The sequence below is a fragment of the Budorcas taxicolor genome, chromosome 25, assembly GCF_023091745.1.
Source record: "Budorcas taxicolor isolate Tak-1 chromosome 25, Takin1.1, whole genome shotgun sequence".
Taxonomy (NCBI): Eukaryota; Metazoa; Chordata; class Mammalia; order Artiodactyla; family Bovidae; genus Budorcas; species Budorcas taxicolor.
The window spans coordinates 24173427-24191483 of record NC_068934.1 but is presented as its reverse complement, the minus strand read 5'-3'; the positions used below and the strand labels follow the sequence as shown (position 1 = coordinate 24191483).

General features: G+C 40.1%; 1 protein-coding gene across 1 annotated transcript in view; it reads left to right on the top strand.

Moving 5' to 3' along the window:
- NELL1 (neural EGFL like 1) overlaps positions 1-18057 on the top strand; it is a 997636-nt gene that overhangs the window by 485664 nt on the left and 493915 nt on the right. The window contains exon 12 of the mRNA XM_052662389.1: positions 12433-12558. Within this exon, the coding sequence (XP_052518349.1) occupies positions 12433-12558 (126 nt within the window). The remainder of the gene's footprint in view (positions 1-12432; positions 12559-18057) is intronic.

The following is an 18057-nucleotide window of genomic DNA, read 5'->3' as shown; positions in this document are numbered from 1 at the left end:
AATTACCAGGCTGGGGAAAAAAGTCATAGAGTGGTATCTTACAGTGTTTTTCTGATGTCAGCTAAAAATTGGTATGCTGTGATTCCCCTTGGCACAAAGAGATGTGTTACTTTATGACAGTATTTGATTCTGAAATTGAACTCAGCAGGGGAAAAAACATCTTAGCATGAACTTGCAAATATCTGACATAGGTATATATGGAAAACACCTTTAAAATGTCAGAAAATGCAACGATCTAACTTCTACCTTATGATATATTTAACCTTGTATGAAAAGAGTTCTTTACTGTACATGGGATGACCAAAAGGGTATTTGAATTTTTAACATGCAGATATTTGATCTGGCAGGAAGCATGTTTGTTTGACACATATCTTAGAAGATGATGTAAAAATTCATCTCACCAGGCAACAGAGATAATTTAAAGGGTTATTGTATCAGTCCGTGGGGGCTGTCATAACAAAATGTCATTGACTGAATGGCTTAAACAATGGAAATTTATTCACAGTTCTGGAGGCTTGAGGTCTGAGATCAGGGTTGGGTTCTGCCGAGGGCTCTCTTTCTGACTTGCAGATGGCTACCTTCTCCCTGTGGCATCATATGGTGGAGCAAGAGGGGCATGCTTTTTCATGTTGTTATTCAGTCTCCAAGTCGTGTACAGCTCTTTGTGACCCCATGGACTGCTGCATGCCAGGCTTCCCTGTCCCTCATCATCTCCTGGAGTTTACCCAAGTTCATGTCCATTGAATTGGTGATGCCAACCCTACTTTTTCACATTTTTTCTTAAAGGGATACTCATCTCATCAGGAGGGCACCACTTTCATGATCTCATCTAAACATAATTTCTCTGCAAGGGGTCCATCTCCAAATGCTGTCACAGTGGAGGTTGGTATATAAATATATGAGTAATTTGTGCAGGGAACACAACTAAGTTCAGAGAAGTTATCTAGATACCTCTTGAAATTGTCTTATTTTTCGCTTCCCTTGCCCTTCCCTCCCTTCCCTTCTCCTCCCTCCCCTCCGCTCACTTCCTCTTTTCTTTGCCTTCCTACATTCTCTTTACTTCCTCTCATGCCCTTTCCCTTCTCCTCCCTAGTCTTCCTTCCTTCCTAGTCTTCCTTCCTTGCCCCTTCCATTCTTCCTTCTATTCACCTCCTCTCTCACTCTCTCCTCCTCCACCCCCATCTCTCTCACTTCCCCCACCTCTTCCCCAAGCTACTTGGGATCATATGCTTCAAGACACAGGCATTTGTGGCTTGAATCTCATAGGCAGATGTGTTTTGCTTGCTTCAAAATATTTAAAAAAAAAATGGAGCCATTATTTTAAAAAGTTCAATTAATGCTTGAGCAGACTCTGGGAAATACTAAAGGACAGGGAAGCCAGGCATGCTACAGTCCTTGGGCTCTCAAAGAGTTGAACATGACTTCAGTCATACAGTCAGTTCAGTCGCTCAGCTGTGTCTGACTCTTCACGACCCCATGAACATGACTTAGCAACTGAATAGCAACAACAATGTTAGTTCTCTAGAAATATCAGAGGTCTGGCCCACAGTCACTGGAGGAGATACTATAAAGCGATGAGCAGACTTTGGAGCCTTGCTGCCTGAATTCACATCCTGGCAGTCCAGGTACCATTGGTATATGACCTTAGACAATTGACTGTCCTTTCCTATGGCCCTGATTTCTCCTCTGTAAAGTGAAGATGACAGTTCACATTCTTTCTGTTGTCTTTCTGCCATTGGGGTTTAGTTTCATTTTTCGTGTAATGCTGGTCTTGCACTGTGTTTTTTTACCTTATAAGAGAGAACCATTTCTTTGTTCTTGAAAGTAGGGAAATGAAAGAGATTGATAGAGACAGGGATGGAAGATAGAGAAAGAAGAGGATTGATTAATATTTTAGGAGATATAATATATACCTTATTTTTTTTGGATGGGACATATCTTACATGTTACATATATTTTACATATGTACTTAATGTACATATTTTACATTTTACATATATCTTCTACCTAGGTTCTTCTTCATTTGGTTTATATTTCTAGATTCTACAGGCATTTAATTTCTCTACTCTTGCTTTAGGAAGAAAACAATAGTTATAGAGAATTACATGGAACACTGGATAAAACACTAATTCCAGAGTTAGAAGGCCTTGATTCTGTTACTAGCTCAGTGATTATCTGTCTACCCTTGGGCAAGTCAGAATTCTTTTCAAGGACTTTATTTTCTCATCTGAAAAAGGTCATAATAATTCATATCTTGTCTGCTTCACTGGAGTTTTCTAAGTTCAAATCAGAGATCATGTAGGCCCTCATTTAAAAAAATGTTCAGTATGACACAGATGGGAGCATATTCATAGACCTCATATCAATGCCAGCGCTACCATGCTTTTATAACTCATGATTTCTGAAAAGTCAGGAGATTAAAGTCTGGTAGAATTGCTCTGCAAGTAATCGTACTAGTTCCTGGAGGGCTTTTCCAGAGCTGTGCTTTTGTTGGAATATCTGTACCTAGATATGGCTGTTCTTCATTTTCTGGGGACATGCCAACTCAGTTGAAACAGGCACCAAGGGGCTGTGTGAAGGTTCAGGTCATCTTACTAGTATTTTCCAGGACTTGTCTCTTGGAAAAGGCATCTGGAACATTTTCAAGCTCATAGAAATAGGAGGAAAAGTGGTGGCCCAAAATAAAACGTTTTGGAGATGGGATTTATGATGCATTGTGAGGACAGAAACACCTGAATGAGTCAATAATTTTAGAATCGGGGAAGTCTTTAGATGCTCTCTGGTCCAACTGGTCATTTCATAAATGGAAACACTGATGTCTAGAGAAGTGCCCAGTGCTAGAGTTAACGAATAAAAAGAGCAAGAAGAGAGCTTGGCTCTTGGCTGTCAGTTTAGTGCGTGTGGTTCAACAGAGTGGAACAAGTTTGCTCCTGAAGTCACAGAGACCCAGGATGACATCATAGGCTCTCTCCCTGTCATTTCTGATGCCAAGCCATTGGATGGTTGGGGATAATGAAATGAGACTCACCCTGTCTCAATAAATATTGATTTTCTTTCTTCACTCTGTTTCATTTTTATATGCTCATAGGGAGTGGACCCCCCTTGCCCAACCCACTGCATCTAACCCTCTCTGGGTTGCCTTTTTCTAGGAAGTTCTTAGGCAGCAAGTCTGAGTAGATCACACTGTTTTATTTAGAAAATCCTTTGCATTTGCTTCTATTTTTGCTACCCAAGCCCAACACTCTAATTTAATGATGATGATGCCAAATTCAGCTCTGTTTGTTCTGAGCAGTCTTGTACAGATGGAGGCTGGTGATTTGTGAAGAGGCATTATGTCACATCAAATTTCATTTGAAAGTCCATAAGTATACCTTTTAAAAACAAAAACAAACTGCTTCACTTTCCTGGGGAGGGACATAAATCATGTACTTTTATTACCTCAGAAGATGAGTGCTAATATTTCAAAGGTGACAAGCAATCTCTAAGAATAAATCACAATTTGAGCCCCATTATACTGGAGCTGATATATACCACAGTGGGGTTTAGAGATGTTTCTTTAACAGTATTTAATAGAAGATCCAGGCCCCTCTGTCACTATTTCTAATACTAGAGGGGGCCTTCAACAGTCTTAAGCATCCTGAGTTAAGGTTGAATCAAGGGTTCCAGCTCAGAGCAGAATTCTACCGCCTGTTTTGGGGTCCTGGGTTACTGGAGTCTAAAGTTTGAAAGAGTTAGGGTTTAATGTAAAAGACCCGCAGGAATAGTCATGCAGAGTACAGCTTTCCCATTTTAACAGGGAGCATCATACAGAACAAATGTCGTGAACAGGATGCACAATGACGTTCAATTTGGAGATCCGCCTGTTTCTATACATTTCACGGCAGCACCAGGCGTGTCTAACATAATTATAGGCTCGAAAATTTACAGAGAGCTAGAACTGGCCCAGGGAGAACAATGCCACATGTGAAGTGAGACTGTGGGTTCAAACCCAGGGTCTTAGGCTTACGGACTTTATGCTTTGTACAAGTGATCTCAAAACCTCTGAGCCTCAATTTCCTTATCATGACATACGATCTCTATCTCCTATAGGAAGTGTCAAATGGAATAAATGGGGTGCTGCAGTGCTACCTGTGGGGTGCCTAACATAGTTTCTGATATGTAGAAATGACAGATTTTGAATATATTAACCAGGTGTCAGGGGCTGTTCCTAGTTTTACATTATGAGGTTAGGAACTATTAGCCTCTTTTTCATTTTCATATCATCCTGTGCCTAATGATGTATTTTTAAAATTTTGATGCATTCAACCTTCCAGTAGCTAACTTAGCTGTGGTTCTTAGAAAATCTTGCTAGACTGATCTAGACCTTTAGGTTTAGCCTGACATTGAGTGTGTTCAACTTCTCCTTTGAGGTTCAGTCTCAGACACAGCTTCTTCTTGCCTGCTGCTGCTGCTGCTGCTGCTGCTAAGTCGCTTCAGTCATGTCCAACCCTGTGCGACCCAGTAGGCGGCAGCCCACAAGGCTCCCCCATCCCTGGGATTCTCCAGGCAAGAACACGAGTGGGTTGCCATCTCCTTCTCTAATGTGTGAAAGTGAAGTCACTCAGTCGTGTCCGACTCTTCGTGACCCCATGGACTACAGTCTACCAGGCTCCTCCGCCCAGTGGGATTTGCCAGGCAAGAGAACTGGAGTGAGTTGCCATTGCCTTCTCCATCTTGCCTCCTGGCTCTGGGTAAATATCAGAGAAGGAAGGACCACTGCTTGAGAGAGGGACCTGCTTTAGGCAAAACTCCATCACCACCTGAGCTATGGTCAGATTTCTTTTCAGGCTTATATTTAAAACCCTCGTTGCTTTGGGCTCACTCAGTTTCTCTCTCTGAGCATCAGCTCGTTCTTTAATTGGGGAATTCTGTTTATTTATTTTTCTTGATTTGGTAATTTTATAACCTTTTAGTATCTTTTGTCTGTGAACAAAAAGCATTTGTCCTAGGCTCATTTTGAAAAATCTCAGTTGTTTGCTCTTTCTCAGGATTTTCTCAAGATATCCCAGCTCTCTAAAGACATTGATTGTGTTTTGATTTTCTGTATAATCAGATTTGCTTGTGGAGCACTCTTGAGCTCTCTTGAAACTGTCTGCAGGGTTGTGCCTTTCCCTGAGTTTGGAGAGGCAGTCTTTCTTAGGCAGATGTGTTTCTCCTGTCTCTTGTCCCCATGCTGAAACCAGGGCAGTTGTCAATTCTTTTCTTTCTTCCATCCTCTTGTCTCAAAGGACCCAACCCATGCCTCTTAACACTTTACTTTGTCTCCCTACCACCATTTTTACCAGGAAGTGATTTTTATATCTGATGTTTGTATGATAGAAGATAAGCAACAAAGATAAAGTAGTGACAGTTTAATTTTCTGGTACTTTTGTCAAATTTTCTGCCTTATTTTGTTCTTTTTGTGGGCTTCCCTGGGTTCAGTCCCTGAGTCAGGAAGATCTCCAGGAGAAGGGAATGGCTACCCACTCTAATAGTCTTGCTTGGAGAATCCCATGGACAGAGGAGCCTGGCTGGCTACAGTCCATGGGGTCACAAAGAGTCGGACATGACTGAGCAATGAACACTTTCACCAGGAAATCGAGATATGCCAAGGCTGGAATTACCAATGGTATGAATTGAAAATGAAATGAACTCAGTGACATATCAGCAGAGCAGCAGGGTTGTGCTGTGGGCATGGCTCACATAGAGCAAGGGTTGGATAAACCTATGTGGGGAATTCTCCCTGGCATTTCCTAACATCCTCTTTCTGGTTTTTGAAAATATTTCTGTTCAGGGCTTGGCATCCTGTGAAACAAGGTGATAGCTTGGTTGTTAGAATCAAAATAAACTCATTATGGCTGAGTAACTTCTTCAAATCCAGACGAGGCTGCTGCCTCTCAATAGTTATGCAGTGGCCTGAGGGAAATGGGCTAGGAGTTTCTCTGTGGGAGGAGCTGACAGGGGTCCATAACAGAGAAACATTTATTCTCCTCAGTGGCCTGATTGGCAGCTGTGGCCCATAGGCTGAAGACTGCATTGCCTCTAAGGCAAGTCCTGACTAGTTCCTCGTCTTAAAAAAATGGCTAGGCATCCTAGCAGTATAGAATGAGTTCACTGTAGCTGCCTCTCTGAGTAAAATACCAGCGTGATTTAGCCTTCAGCTCGCCCTGCTCCAATCTATTCTCTTCACTGCAGCCAAGCTATATTTTAAAAAAGAAATTGGACTTTGTCACCACCATGATTTTAAGCCCAGGCTCCTTCATATGGCCTCCAGAGCCCAGCAGGGGTGGCCCAAGCTCTTCTTTCCAGTTTGTCTTCAAATAGACAAAGTGCCCTCCTCTAATGAATTCTTTTCATTCTTCTCTCTCTGGTATGTTATTTTTCTCCCCTTTACCTGTTTCATTGCTATTTCAGGTCTTGGATGAACAGTCACTTCTATAGAGAATCCATCTCTCAACTTCTTAGACTAGGTCAAATCCCCGTTAAATGATCTCACATTATTGGTAGAACATGTAAGTTCTGCTCAGTATCTTGCCAGGCTGTGAGGTCTATGGTGGTGTTTTATTCACCACTCTGCCTGTAAAAGCATAGTAGAGGGCTAATTAGTGTTCTTTGAGTACAGACTAAATGGTCCTCTCTGTTTATAACTCTGCAAAGACAAAACGTTTAGGCTCTTCAGTTTCCCTTCTGTTTCCTCGTCTCCATTCTCAAAGCTGAATTTCTGTTCATCTTTCAAGATCAGATTTAATGATCTCCATCGCAGTGCTTCTCATGGTCGTTCTCTGCACTGGTCAGGGTAGGCTCAATGGCTTAAATTAACAAAAGCATATTTCTAGGTCATGCACAAACACGCCCATCATGCTGGTCTGCTGATCTGCTCCTCACTCAGGGACGCAGGCTGAAAGAGCTTCCATTTCTGTGCTTCGTAATTTCCAAGACAGGAAGAAGGAAACGTGTTAAGTCTGATGCTGGCGCTTAATCTTTCTATCTCAAGGTGGTAGGCTTCTCAGATTCATGCTTGGAAAAGGATGGGAAAGTACAGTTGAAAATTATTTGCTCAGGAAGGAGGAAATCTGGTAATATACTGGATAAAATGTGCTAATGCAGACCAGCCCCCTCTTATATCTGGCTTTTCTTGGTCTCTCAACCCCTCACTTACAATGATCTATTTTTCCACTCTCACATAGTCAAATAAAAGATCTTGTAATCAGCAACAACTAAATCACCTTTGAAATCTTAGTGTCAAGCACGTAACTCTATAACTCCATCTTCTGCCTTTCCAGCTCACACAGTGTAGTACTCACACTGGAATCATTTCTGCCTCCCTCAGGAATCCTACTGAAGTTAGGGTTCCCTGGGAAGCAAACTCTGAGATGGAGGCTGACATGCAGGAAACTTAATAGGGATGGAATGCCTGTGGGGGAAGGGAAAGATACAGAATTGCACAGAGGGAGGGGTTAGCTGAATCTCATTGAGTGCTGTGAACCTGATATCAGTTCAGTTCAGTTCAGTTCAGTCACTCAGTCGTGTCCAACTCTTTGCGACCCCATGAATCGCAGCACGCCAGGCCTCCCTGTCCATCACCATCTCCCAGAGTTCACTCAAACTCATGTCCGAGTCGGTGATGCCATCCAGCCATCTCATCCTCTGTCATCCCCTTTTCCTCTTGCCCCCAATCCCTCCCAGCATCAGGGTCTTTTCCAAAGAGTCAACTCTTCGTATGAGGTGGCTAAAGTACTGGAGTTTCAGCTTTAGCATCATTCCTTCCAAAGAACACCCAGGGCTGATCTCCTTTAGAATGGACCGGTTGAATCTCCTTGCAGTCCAAGGGACTCTCAAGAGTCTTCTCCAACACCACAGTTCAAAAGCATCAGTTCTTTGGCACTCAGCTTTCTTCACAGTCCAACTCTCGCATCCATACATGACCACTGGATAAACCATAGCCTTGACTAGACGGACATTTGTTGGCAAAGTAATGTCTCTGCTTTTGAATATGCTATCTAGGTTGGTAATAACTTTCCTTCCAAGGAGTAAGTGTCTTTTAATTTCATGGCTCCAGTCACCATCTGCAGTGATTTTGGAGCCCAAATAGATAAAGTCTGATACTGTTTCCACTGTTTCCCCATCTATTTCCCATGAAGTGATGGGACTGGATGCCATGATCTTAGTTTTCTGAATATTGAGCTTTAAACCAACTTTTTCACTCTCCTCTTTCATTTTCATCAAGAGGCTTTTTAGTTCCTCTTCACTTTCTGCCATAAGGGTGGTGTCATCTGCATATCTGAGGTTATTGATATTTCTCCTGGCAATCTTGATTCCAGCTTGTGCTTCTTCCAGCCCAGCGTTTCTCACAATGTACCCTGCATAAAAGTTAAATAAGCAGGGTGACAATATACAGCCTTGACGTACTCCTTTCCCGATTTGGAACCAGTCTGTTGTTCCATGTCCAGTTCTAACTGTTGCTTCCTGACCTGCATACAGGTTTCTCAAGAGGTCAGGTGGTCTGGTATTCCCATGTCTTGAAGAATTTTCCAGTTTATTGTGATCCACACAGTCAAAGGCTTTGGCATAGTCAATAAAACTGAAATAGATGTTTTTCTGGAACTCTCTTGCTTTTTCAATGACCCAGCAGATGTTGGCAATTTTATCTCTGGTTCTTCTGCCTTTTCTAAAACCAGCTTGAACATCAGGAAGTTCCCGGTTCACGTATTGCTGAAGCCTGACTGGGAGAATTTTGAGCATTACTTTACTAATGTGTGAGAACCCGGTATAGTCTTTCACAATTATCTTGAGTTACTGTTAAGGAGAACCATCCTTCAGTGAAGGTTGTCCTCAGGGTGGGGGTGTGACTAAGGGTGAGGCAGCTCACGTAAGTCAAGGACAGTTTTCCTCAAAGGCTAACAGTTGAAGATTTTTAGAGCAGGCAGTACTTCCAGCAGCTCGGGAACAAGTTCTTTAGCTTTGATCTGGGCAGTGCATTTCAACTCCCTCTTGCTGTCCTCAGCTCTTTGCTTAATAACTGCGATTTCCTGGCATCTCATGATCATCAGCTCTTTTCTTGCAACATCAGTTCCCTTGTTTCTCATTTTAATCTATCCTGTTTGTTCAAAAACTCATCTTTTAGTACGCCTCTTTCCCACCACCCTGCCCCTTCCCCAAGTATCGCGTGCATCTGGAGTGAAGCACATGGCCACGCTGACTGCTCTCACTTAGCATTTATAGTCACAGGTCACATGCACCTCTGTAGCCACCTGCTATACTCTCTAGTAAATTGTTTCCTTCTTTCCACTTTCCTGGTGGCTCAGATGGTAAAGTCTCTGCCTACAATGCGGGAGACCTGGGTTCAGTCCCTGGGTCGGGAAGATCTCCTGGAGAAGGAAATGGCAACCCACTCCAGTGTTCTTGCCTGGAAAACCTCATGGACGAAGGAGCCTGGTAGGATACTGTCCATGGGGTCGCAAAGAGTCTGACATGACTGAACGACCTCATTTTCCCAAAATGATGACTTCATACCTTTTCCCCTCTCTTTATACATCTAGTACCACTTCCTTCTACTAATTCTCAGATGTTACTCTCTCACTTCACTGAGAAAATAAAAAAAAAAACAAGCAAAGGAGCACTACTTCATCTTTCCACCACCAAATATACCAACCCCTAATCTGTTAGTTTCATTTTTGTTGGAAAAATGACGTGCTCCATCTGTGGACTGGAACTCAACTCCTCTTGTCTCCTCCAAGACTTTGCTCCTGCAGAAATCTGCTCCCATTCTTTTTGTCTTTATTGAGTTTGTTGCAATATTATGTCTGTTTATGTTTTGATTTTTTGGCCTTGAGGCATGTGGGGTCTTACGTCCCTGACCAGGGATTGAACCTACATCCCCTGCATTGGAAGACAAAGTCTTAACCAACGGTCTATCACGGAAATCCCTGCTGTCTCTTTTGTAATGTCAGTTTTCTTCACTAGTGTTGAATCGTGTCCAACCGTGTGTAAATATTCTGTGATCTTTTCTAGAACAATCTTTAAACAAGACTCTCTTTCAACACGGAGTCTCCCTAGAGCTACTACAGTTTTTCTTCTGTTGATGGCAAAATGCCTCAAAAAGTTTGCCTTGTTTTTCTGTCTCCTTCATCTTTCCTTCTTTCTTTAATTGACTTCACTTTCCCCAAACTTCTCTTAACAGCTCAAGGGCAGCAAGGAACTTCTTGCCAAATCAAAACGTTAATTCTGTCTCTATCTTTTTCAACTTTTTCAGCATCAGGTGACAAAACTGACCATCATTCCTTTTTTGAAACACTTTTCCTCTTGACTTTTGTGATATTCACTCTTCTGTAAAGCAAAATGCTTTAATGATGCAAGGAACCAACTTATTTAAGAATTCTATTGCCTTGAGTGCCAGAAAGATCTGAAGCACCTCTAATGATTTCATGCAGTTACTATCCTATCCCAAATTTTTGGGAGAGTCCCTTCCACACCCAAGCTTGATGTACTCATATTATTATACAATTTTTATACTCCTATTGGCCATTTATTTTGAAAGTTCATGATACTGCACATGTAGAGTTATTGATTGTCTGAATTCTTTCACTAGGTTTTGATGTTTGTTTCTTAAATTTATGGAAGTCTTGCTGACTGTGTCTTCTTTCAGAGCCTCAGTTAACTTTCAAGTATAGGTTAACAGATCTTTAGTACTGAAACGAATCTGATATTATTTTGGGGTGTTTTATTTAGGAAATAAATCCATCTACATTTATTTTTAAAGTAAATAAATGAGTTTTCAGTGGTTCGATGTAGTGTCTATGCATGAAGATTACTAGGATTTCAGTGATTATCTTAGTAGTAATGCCACATTTGACTAGTTATCATTCTCAGAGTGCTTTCATGAGGTCAGTCAGTCAGTCAGTTCAGTTGATCAGTCGTGTCTGACTCTTTGAGACCCCATGAATCACAGCACGCCAGGCCTCCCTGTCCATCACCACCTCCCGGAGTTCACTCAGACTCATGTCCATCGAGTCAGTGATACCATCCAGCCATCTCATCCTCTGTCATCCCCTTCTTCTCCTGCCCCCAATCCCTCCTAGCATCAGGGTCTTTTTCAATGAGTCAACTCTTCACATGAGGTGGCCAAAGTACTGGAGTTTCTACTTCAGCATCATCCCCTCCAAAGAAATCCCAGGGCTGATCCCCTTCAGAATGGACTGGTTGGATCTCCTTGCAGTCCAAGGGACTCTCAAGAGTCTTCTCCAACACCACAGTTCAAAAGCATCAATTCTTTGGCGCTCAGCTTTCTTCACAGTCCAACTCTTACATCCATACATGACCACTGGAAAAACCATAGGTAGATTGTATAAGTAAGAGTTGGACTTTTGATTTCAAATTGTGGATATAGTGTGTTCTTACAGGATGACTTAGTGCCAGACATTTAACTTCTCTAAGCCTCAGTCTAGACTTTAGAATGATGGCAGTGCTTGCTGTACTTCACTCATGGAATTGTATGTGGGTAGATTAGATGGGACATTGAAAGATACAGAGCAGTAGGTTGAGAAGTAACCCTTATGATGAGGGTCATCTGCTTCTAATTGACCAGACTGGAGCTAGAGCTCGTATTGGCTATTTTGGATTCCCACATTTTTTTTTAATTCTTCCCTCTCCCAGGCCATCACACATTAGCAGTCTGAGTGAAATGAATGTAAACCCATTTTTTAAAACATAAACTCTAGAAAAGACTAAACTCTATGCTTATGGTTGTAGGCTATCTTAATTCTTATCTTGAACTTTTTATGAGACAGAAGGTGATGCTCTGATCTCCATTCCAAAGAGAAAAAGATCTTTTTTTGTTGAATCATCTCATTATTCTGTGACATGGATGCATCTCCAGGTCAAGCGATGGAAGACATTAATTTTCATTAGACAGCAGTTGCTGTCTGTATTCATAGTACAACATGGGAGAAAGTGGTTCCACCATCATTTTGTACCAGATGGATTAAAGCATGTATTAGTAAGGAAAACAAGCAGAGAGGGGCTGAATTCTCTTGGTCTCTCTGATGAAAGCCACACTGTGTACAGTGGACACCTAATAAATATTCATTGGTGTCAATGCCTAGACACAGAACTCCTTGATTTGGGACATTTAAATCAAGCATCTTTTTTGGTGAAGGATTAATAATAGATTCAGTCTTCATGCTTCTTGAGTTCTTCACTGTTGTATCCCACCATGCATCTTTCTCAAAAGATTTTCAGCATTAGATGGAATCTTCTACACCAGCTGAAATTTGCGCTTAAGATTTTGTGCTAATTCATCTTGCTTTTTCTCTTGACTTCCACGGGCATTCATCTTTTTAAATTTCATTGTAAGATTAAATTAGTTCAGTCATTCATCTAATTGTGTTATTGCTTCTTTTTTTTTTTCTTCTTCAGATATCGATGAGTGTGCAGCTAAGATGCATTACTGTCATGCCAACACTGTATGTGTCAACCTGCCTGGGTTATATCGCTGTGACTGTGTCCCAGGATACATTCGTGTGGATGACTTCTCTTGTACAGGTGAGTACTAATAAGCAATGTTGCTTTTCTGATTCAATCCTTCTCTACATCTTATCTGTGTTGTTTCATTTAGCCCCAAGTACACTAATACTATTTTTACCAAGCTAATTCTCCTCTTTAATTATCTTGCCATCAAGTTTTTTGAAAAAAATGAGAATTTAAGTCTGCATAATTTATTTCCACTCTTGTTATGTCTGCCTCGGTATGTGTGCACACATACATTCGTATATGGTTTGAATTTGAAGTCTCAGTTGCCTATGGTAACACTGAAGGACTTAGAGATTCCTTTTCCAAAAAGAGAAAAGTATCAAACTATTCCCCTTTCATCATGGTGAAATGTTTTTGTATATGAGAAAATGTACTTTGTTTTCACCGGGAAGGACAAGAGCTTAAATTTAAAGTGTAGAAGAGTGCCTGGTGGGTGGGATTGGGTCTATGGGGGGGTCACTCAAAACTTCTCACTGACATATTGTTAGTTTCTCCTCTCTTCTCCCTTCATCACACTGGGCTGTCAGCCCTAAACTGGAATGCCAGGCATTGTGGTTGGTGCTTATGTGTGAGCAGTGCTAGCTTGTGGGCATTTGGTTTGAGGTTCCATTAGCATTTAAGTCATGAATATGGAGACATGAGCAGTCAGTTGGCCAGGATGTAAGAAGGTTCTGATTCCATCTTCTTTCGGATGAAATGTGTTTAAATGCCCAATCTGTAACTACAAAGAAAGGGCTCTTTGAATATAAGATTTCAGTCATGGTTATGTATTTCTCTGACTCTTGTATCTTTCTCTTGGTCCTAATGACTTTGGTATATTAACAATGATTTCTTCATTCACAATGGAATGGTACTCATTTCTAAATATTTTTTATTTCTAATGACCTTTCCAAAAGTACAAAAAGTTACGAAAGTTTGAGAAGTATGATTTTTATCTCCAAATACTTTTACTCTTGTTTGTTGTATTAATAATATTTTAAAGTTACTGTTCTTTGTCTAAAAGGACTAGTGATTTCAGATTGATGAGATTTCTGATTCCCACAGTTGGTCACGTCTCATTTGTCTGTCTTTTACATGATTTTCTTATTAAAAAAAATCCCTGGAGAGAAAAAGATTTGGTAAATATTATGCTGAGACATAAACATTTTAAGGGGGCAAAACTCTTGTGGACCTGTCAATAAACAATTGAAAAATCTGTGATGTTCTAGATGACTATTACTTTTTTCTCATTGGTCTATACGTGGTCCTGACTTACGTTAGTTCTGACATTAGGCAGAGGCAGCAAATCACCTCCCATCACAGCTGCACCTTATCATGCAGCCCAGACCTAATTAAGGCACTGCTGGGTGGAAATTATATGAGAATCCATAACACCTCTGCTCTTACTTTGTCATGGAAGGAGGAAGGCAAGAGCTGGTACTTATTGAAAGCCTGTTAAAGACATGGATGAAGATGGAAAATGTATTATTTTTTAGGAACTAGCCCCAGAGTTATTTTTAGAAAGAGAGCTGTGTTGTTCGGAGTAAAAGGCAAGGGTATGGGTATCAGTGGGTACTCCATTCCCCCTCTAGAAAAACATAGTGCTGCAGGAAAAAATGTATACACACATATTTTGCTTTGTTTGTGTGTATGTTTTGTCTGAGACAGAATAGAAAAGTTGGAACAAAAGAGAGAAAAAAAGAGGAGACAGAAACCAGCCAGAGAGCCAAAGGCTGGGTGCGATGGAGCAGTGATCCCCTGGCTATTTGGCACCAGAGACCAGTTTTATGAAAGACAATTTTTCCATGAACTGATTGGGAATGGTTTGGGGATGATTCAAGTGCATTACATTTATTGTGCATTTTATTTCTATTATTATTGCATTAGCTGCACCTCACATTGTCAGGCATCAGATCCCGGAGGTTGGAGGTGCCTGCCGTAGAGTACAGAGGCCAGTGAAAACCACCCAGTGAAAGGATGGCTGAAAGGATTTTTCAGTGTAGGAATATTTAATGTGAGGTGACTTGTGGTGGTGGTTTTGCTATGTAATATGCAACGTGAGTCTTCCTCATTGACCCTCTAACCTTCAGCAAAATCTGCCGCTTAAAGGTGAACCTCTCCCTTCCCACCCTAAAGAAATTTAAGTTAACATGGCAGACAGCAGAAATGGTACATATATGTATATGAAGGACAGCATGAACTCAGAGGCAGAGGTAACTCTTCCTGTCCTTTCCTTGATGCCCAGAGTGCATTTAAACAGACATACATGCATCATAGTCACCATGGCCTCCTCTCAGGAGTGTCAAAAATCTCGATGAGGGCTTTGGACTTTTCTCCATAGATCATAGGATTGAGGATAAGATCTCTTTCTTTAAAAAAGAAATCTTACATTGCTCCTGGATTTTTTTATCTACTGCCCATTTTTCAGTTTCTTTTCACCTCCTAGTTGATTTGTCAGTGGTTGTTGTCTCCATTGCATATACTTCCTTCACATCTCCTCTTCAACCCCTCCCATTAAGTCCTCCAGTCTCACCATTCAGCAGAGTGTGTTTATCAAGGTCAACCATGAGCCCCGTTTTGCTCAATCTAATCTTATCTTTGTGACCTCTCAGCAGCATTTAGCAGAGCGGACTACATTTTCCTTATTTAAACACATCATTTTTTTTGACCTTTGAGATAATACGTTTCCTGATTTTCTTTCTATGTCACTGTTGCCTCCTGCCCAGTGTTCCTGGCTATTCTTCTTCCTCTGCTGATATCTAAAAGGTTAAAGTACTATAGAGCTCTGCCCTAGAACCTTTTCTCCTATTATCTATATAATCTTTTTAGATGTCTGCAATTCAATATTACAACATTATAGCATCTCTGTCAATAACTCCTAAATTTCTGTCCATTTCCAATCTTTTTTTATTAATTTTTTTTAATTTTTATTTTTACTTTATTTTACTTTACAATACTGTATTGGTTTTGCCATACATTGACATGAATCCACCACGGGTGTACATGCGTTCCCAAACATGAACCCCCCCTCCCACCTCCCTCCCCATAACATCTCTCTGGGTCATCCCCGTGCACCAGCCCCAAGCATCCTGCATCCTGCATCGGACATAGACAGGCGATTCGTTTCTTACATGATAGTATACATGTTTCAATGCCATTCTCCCAAATCATCCCACCCTCTCCCTCTCCCTCAGAGTCCAAAATTTCTCATGAGCTTCTGAATCATATATTCAACTTGACATCTACACATAGATATTTAATAGGATTTCATATTGACATGTATGAGAGAGAACTCTATTGTTTTTCTAAATTTATTTTGGAGGAACATTGATGGGAATGAGGAGAGCTGAGAGATAAGCTTTCTCCTTGTGGTCATTTCTCCTCTAGACCAGACTCAAGAGCCTCCATTAGACACCTTCGTAGTCAGCTAGACTCTGACATTCACCTTTGTGTACTGAAAATAAGTCTGTTAGGCTAAATATGCTTTTGATTCTTCAAGACAGAGCAGGTCCCCACATCTAATCTCTGCCATTTCTTTATTGGGAAAGAAGACTTCTTCCCCCAAGCAGTTATAATCCTCTGCAATAAATGAGATGTATAGTAAATGTATGCCACTGCAAGATGTCTTTTCAGATGCTCTGTTTCCTGGAAGAAAAATTGCTAGGAGAAATTCACAGGCTTGAAGACATCCTTCTGTTCACCTGACATGGCATTTCTCATTATTGACATTCTTATTTCCAAAGATCATTCTAGTCTCTGTCCCAAGTCAATAAGTATCTGCTGCCACTTCTCAGTTGGCTTTCCAGGTACATTGGGTCATTTTTTACTCTTTAATTTTTCTTGGATTGTCATTTCCTCAGGTGCTAACATTTTAGAAGTTAGTAGTCCTATTGAAAATCTGCACTTGATCAAAAATTAGTGATCTTAAAATTAAAGAAGATGTATGAGCTTTAGTGATACATTGATTTATTGAATGAATGATTCACTCATTCATTCACTCTTTCATTTATTCATTTGTATGTCCAATATACAGTTATTGTCTATCATGAGTATTAGGAAATATGACCAAAGAGATGACTGACAAATGACCTCTTTGCCTGGAAGTTCATGGTTAGTGTGGCAATATCTTCAAAGGAGAAAACTCAAATATGCATTCTCCATCAACAATGTTCCAAGTTTATCAAATCAGTCCTTCAAAGTCTTAGAAGAGTTGAGGTGTAAGTATTGGGTATTTCACATCCTACAGTGATGGCCCTTGACAAATTCCAGAGAAGGGACCCCAGAATTCACTTTCCCAGTTCTATGCTGTAACAACAGTCCTTTGGCAAAGGCTGCACCACAGGCAAGAGATACAATGATGCTGGAAATAAAGACAGTATATCAAACAGAGAAGAAATGTTACCTCTGTCTGACTTTTTTCTGGTTAGAAGTGAAAAAGTCATATCTCATGCGATATTAAAAGTTCTGAGGAGTCAACATTGAAAATAAATATCTAGAACTTTAAAATGTGATATAACTCAGTCATTACTGGTGGAGGGTGGGGGGAGCTGGGGGTTCCCTGACATAACTGTGTAGTTTGTGTTAGGCTCCATACTTTTTTCTAGGAGAGTTTTCACTGGTAAAATTGAAAGCATTGGGTCTTTGACACTGGGAAAGTTTTTGACCTTGGAATTTGTGTGTGATTCTAAATCCCTTTCTGTTCTGTAAGAGATCCCTGATTTGCTCTTGTTCTTTTATGAATTTTGAAGTGGGAGAAGTGTCTAAAATTGAGGTTGGGGGTGGGTGGTTTTCTCTTCCCTGGATCCTTTGATTTTTGCAATGGTCAAGCTGCTTGATTTATTGGTTCCTGATATTCATTTACCCCAGTTAAAATTCCCTGTGTTTAGGTTGTTTGATAAGACATTATCATTGAATGTTCAGGCAACTTTAAGGGAGGAGACTTGTGATTTACGATCAAAGCATGCAGCAATAAGACAGGTACTTGACAATAATGGGTAAGCATTCATTTTTATGCCAAAAACCTTCCAAAAAGGTAAGAAATAAAGAGAAGTGAAATAACAAGTATCACATGTGATTTCCATCACCTTGCTGAGAGATTTTTAAAAATATTCTTTGATATTAAAAATATCAAAATATTTTTAAAAATATTCTTTGATATTAAAAATATCAAAATATTTTTAAAAATATTTAAAAATATCAAAATATTTTTAAAAATATTTAAAAATATCAAAATATTTTTAAAAATATTTAAAAATATCAAAATATTTTTAAAAATATTTAAAAATATCAAAATAATTAAAATACTCTTTGATATATTTGGAAGGGAGATTACAGGAAATATGTTTGAAATCAAGTAAATTGAAAGTTAGATGTAATAGTCTATTGAGTTAATGGTTTAAATTTAGTTCCATATAATCAAAAGTGAGAAAACAATTTAAAATATATAAAGGTTAGAAATTTTAGAGTAGTTCTCTGGGAAACTATTTTCTTACTAAGATTAATGAAATACAGATCATTTCAAATATTGAGATA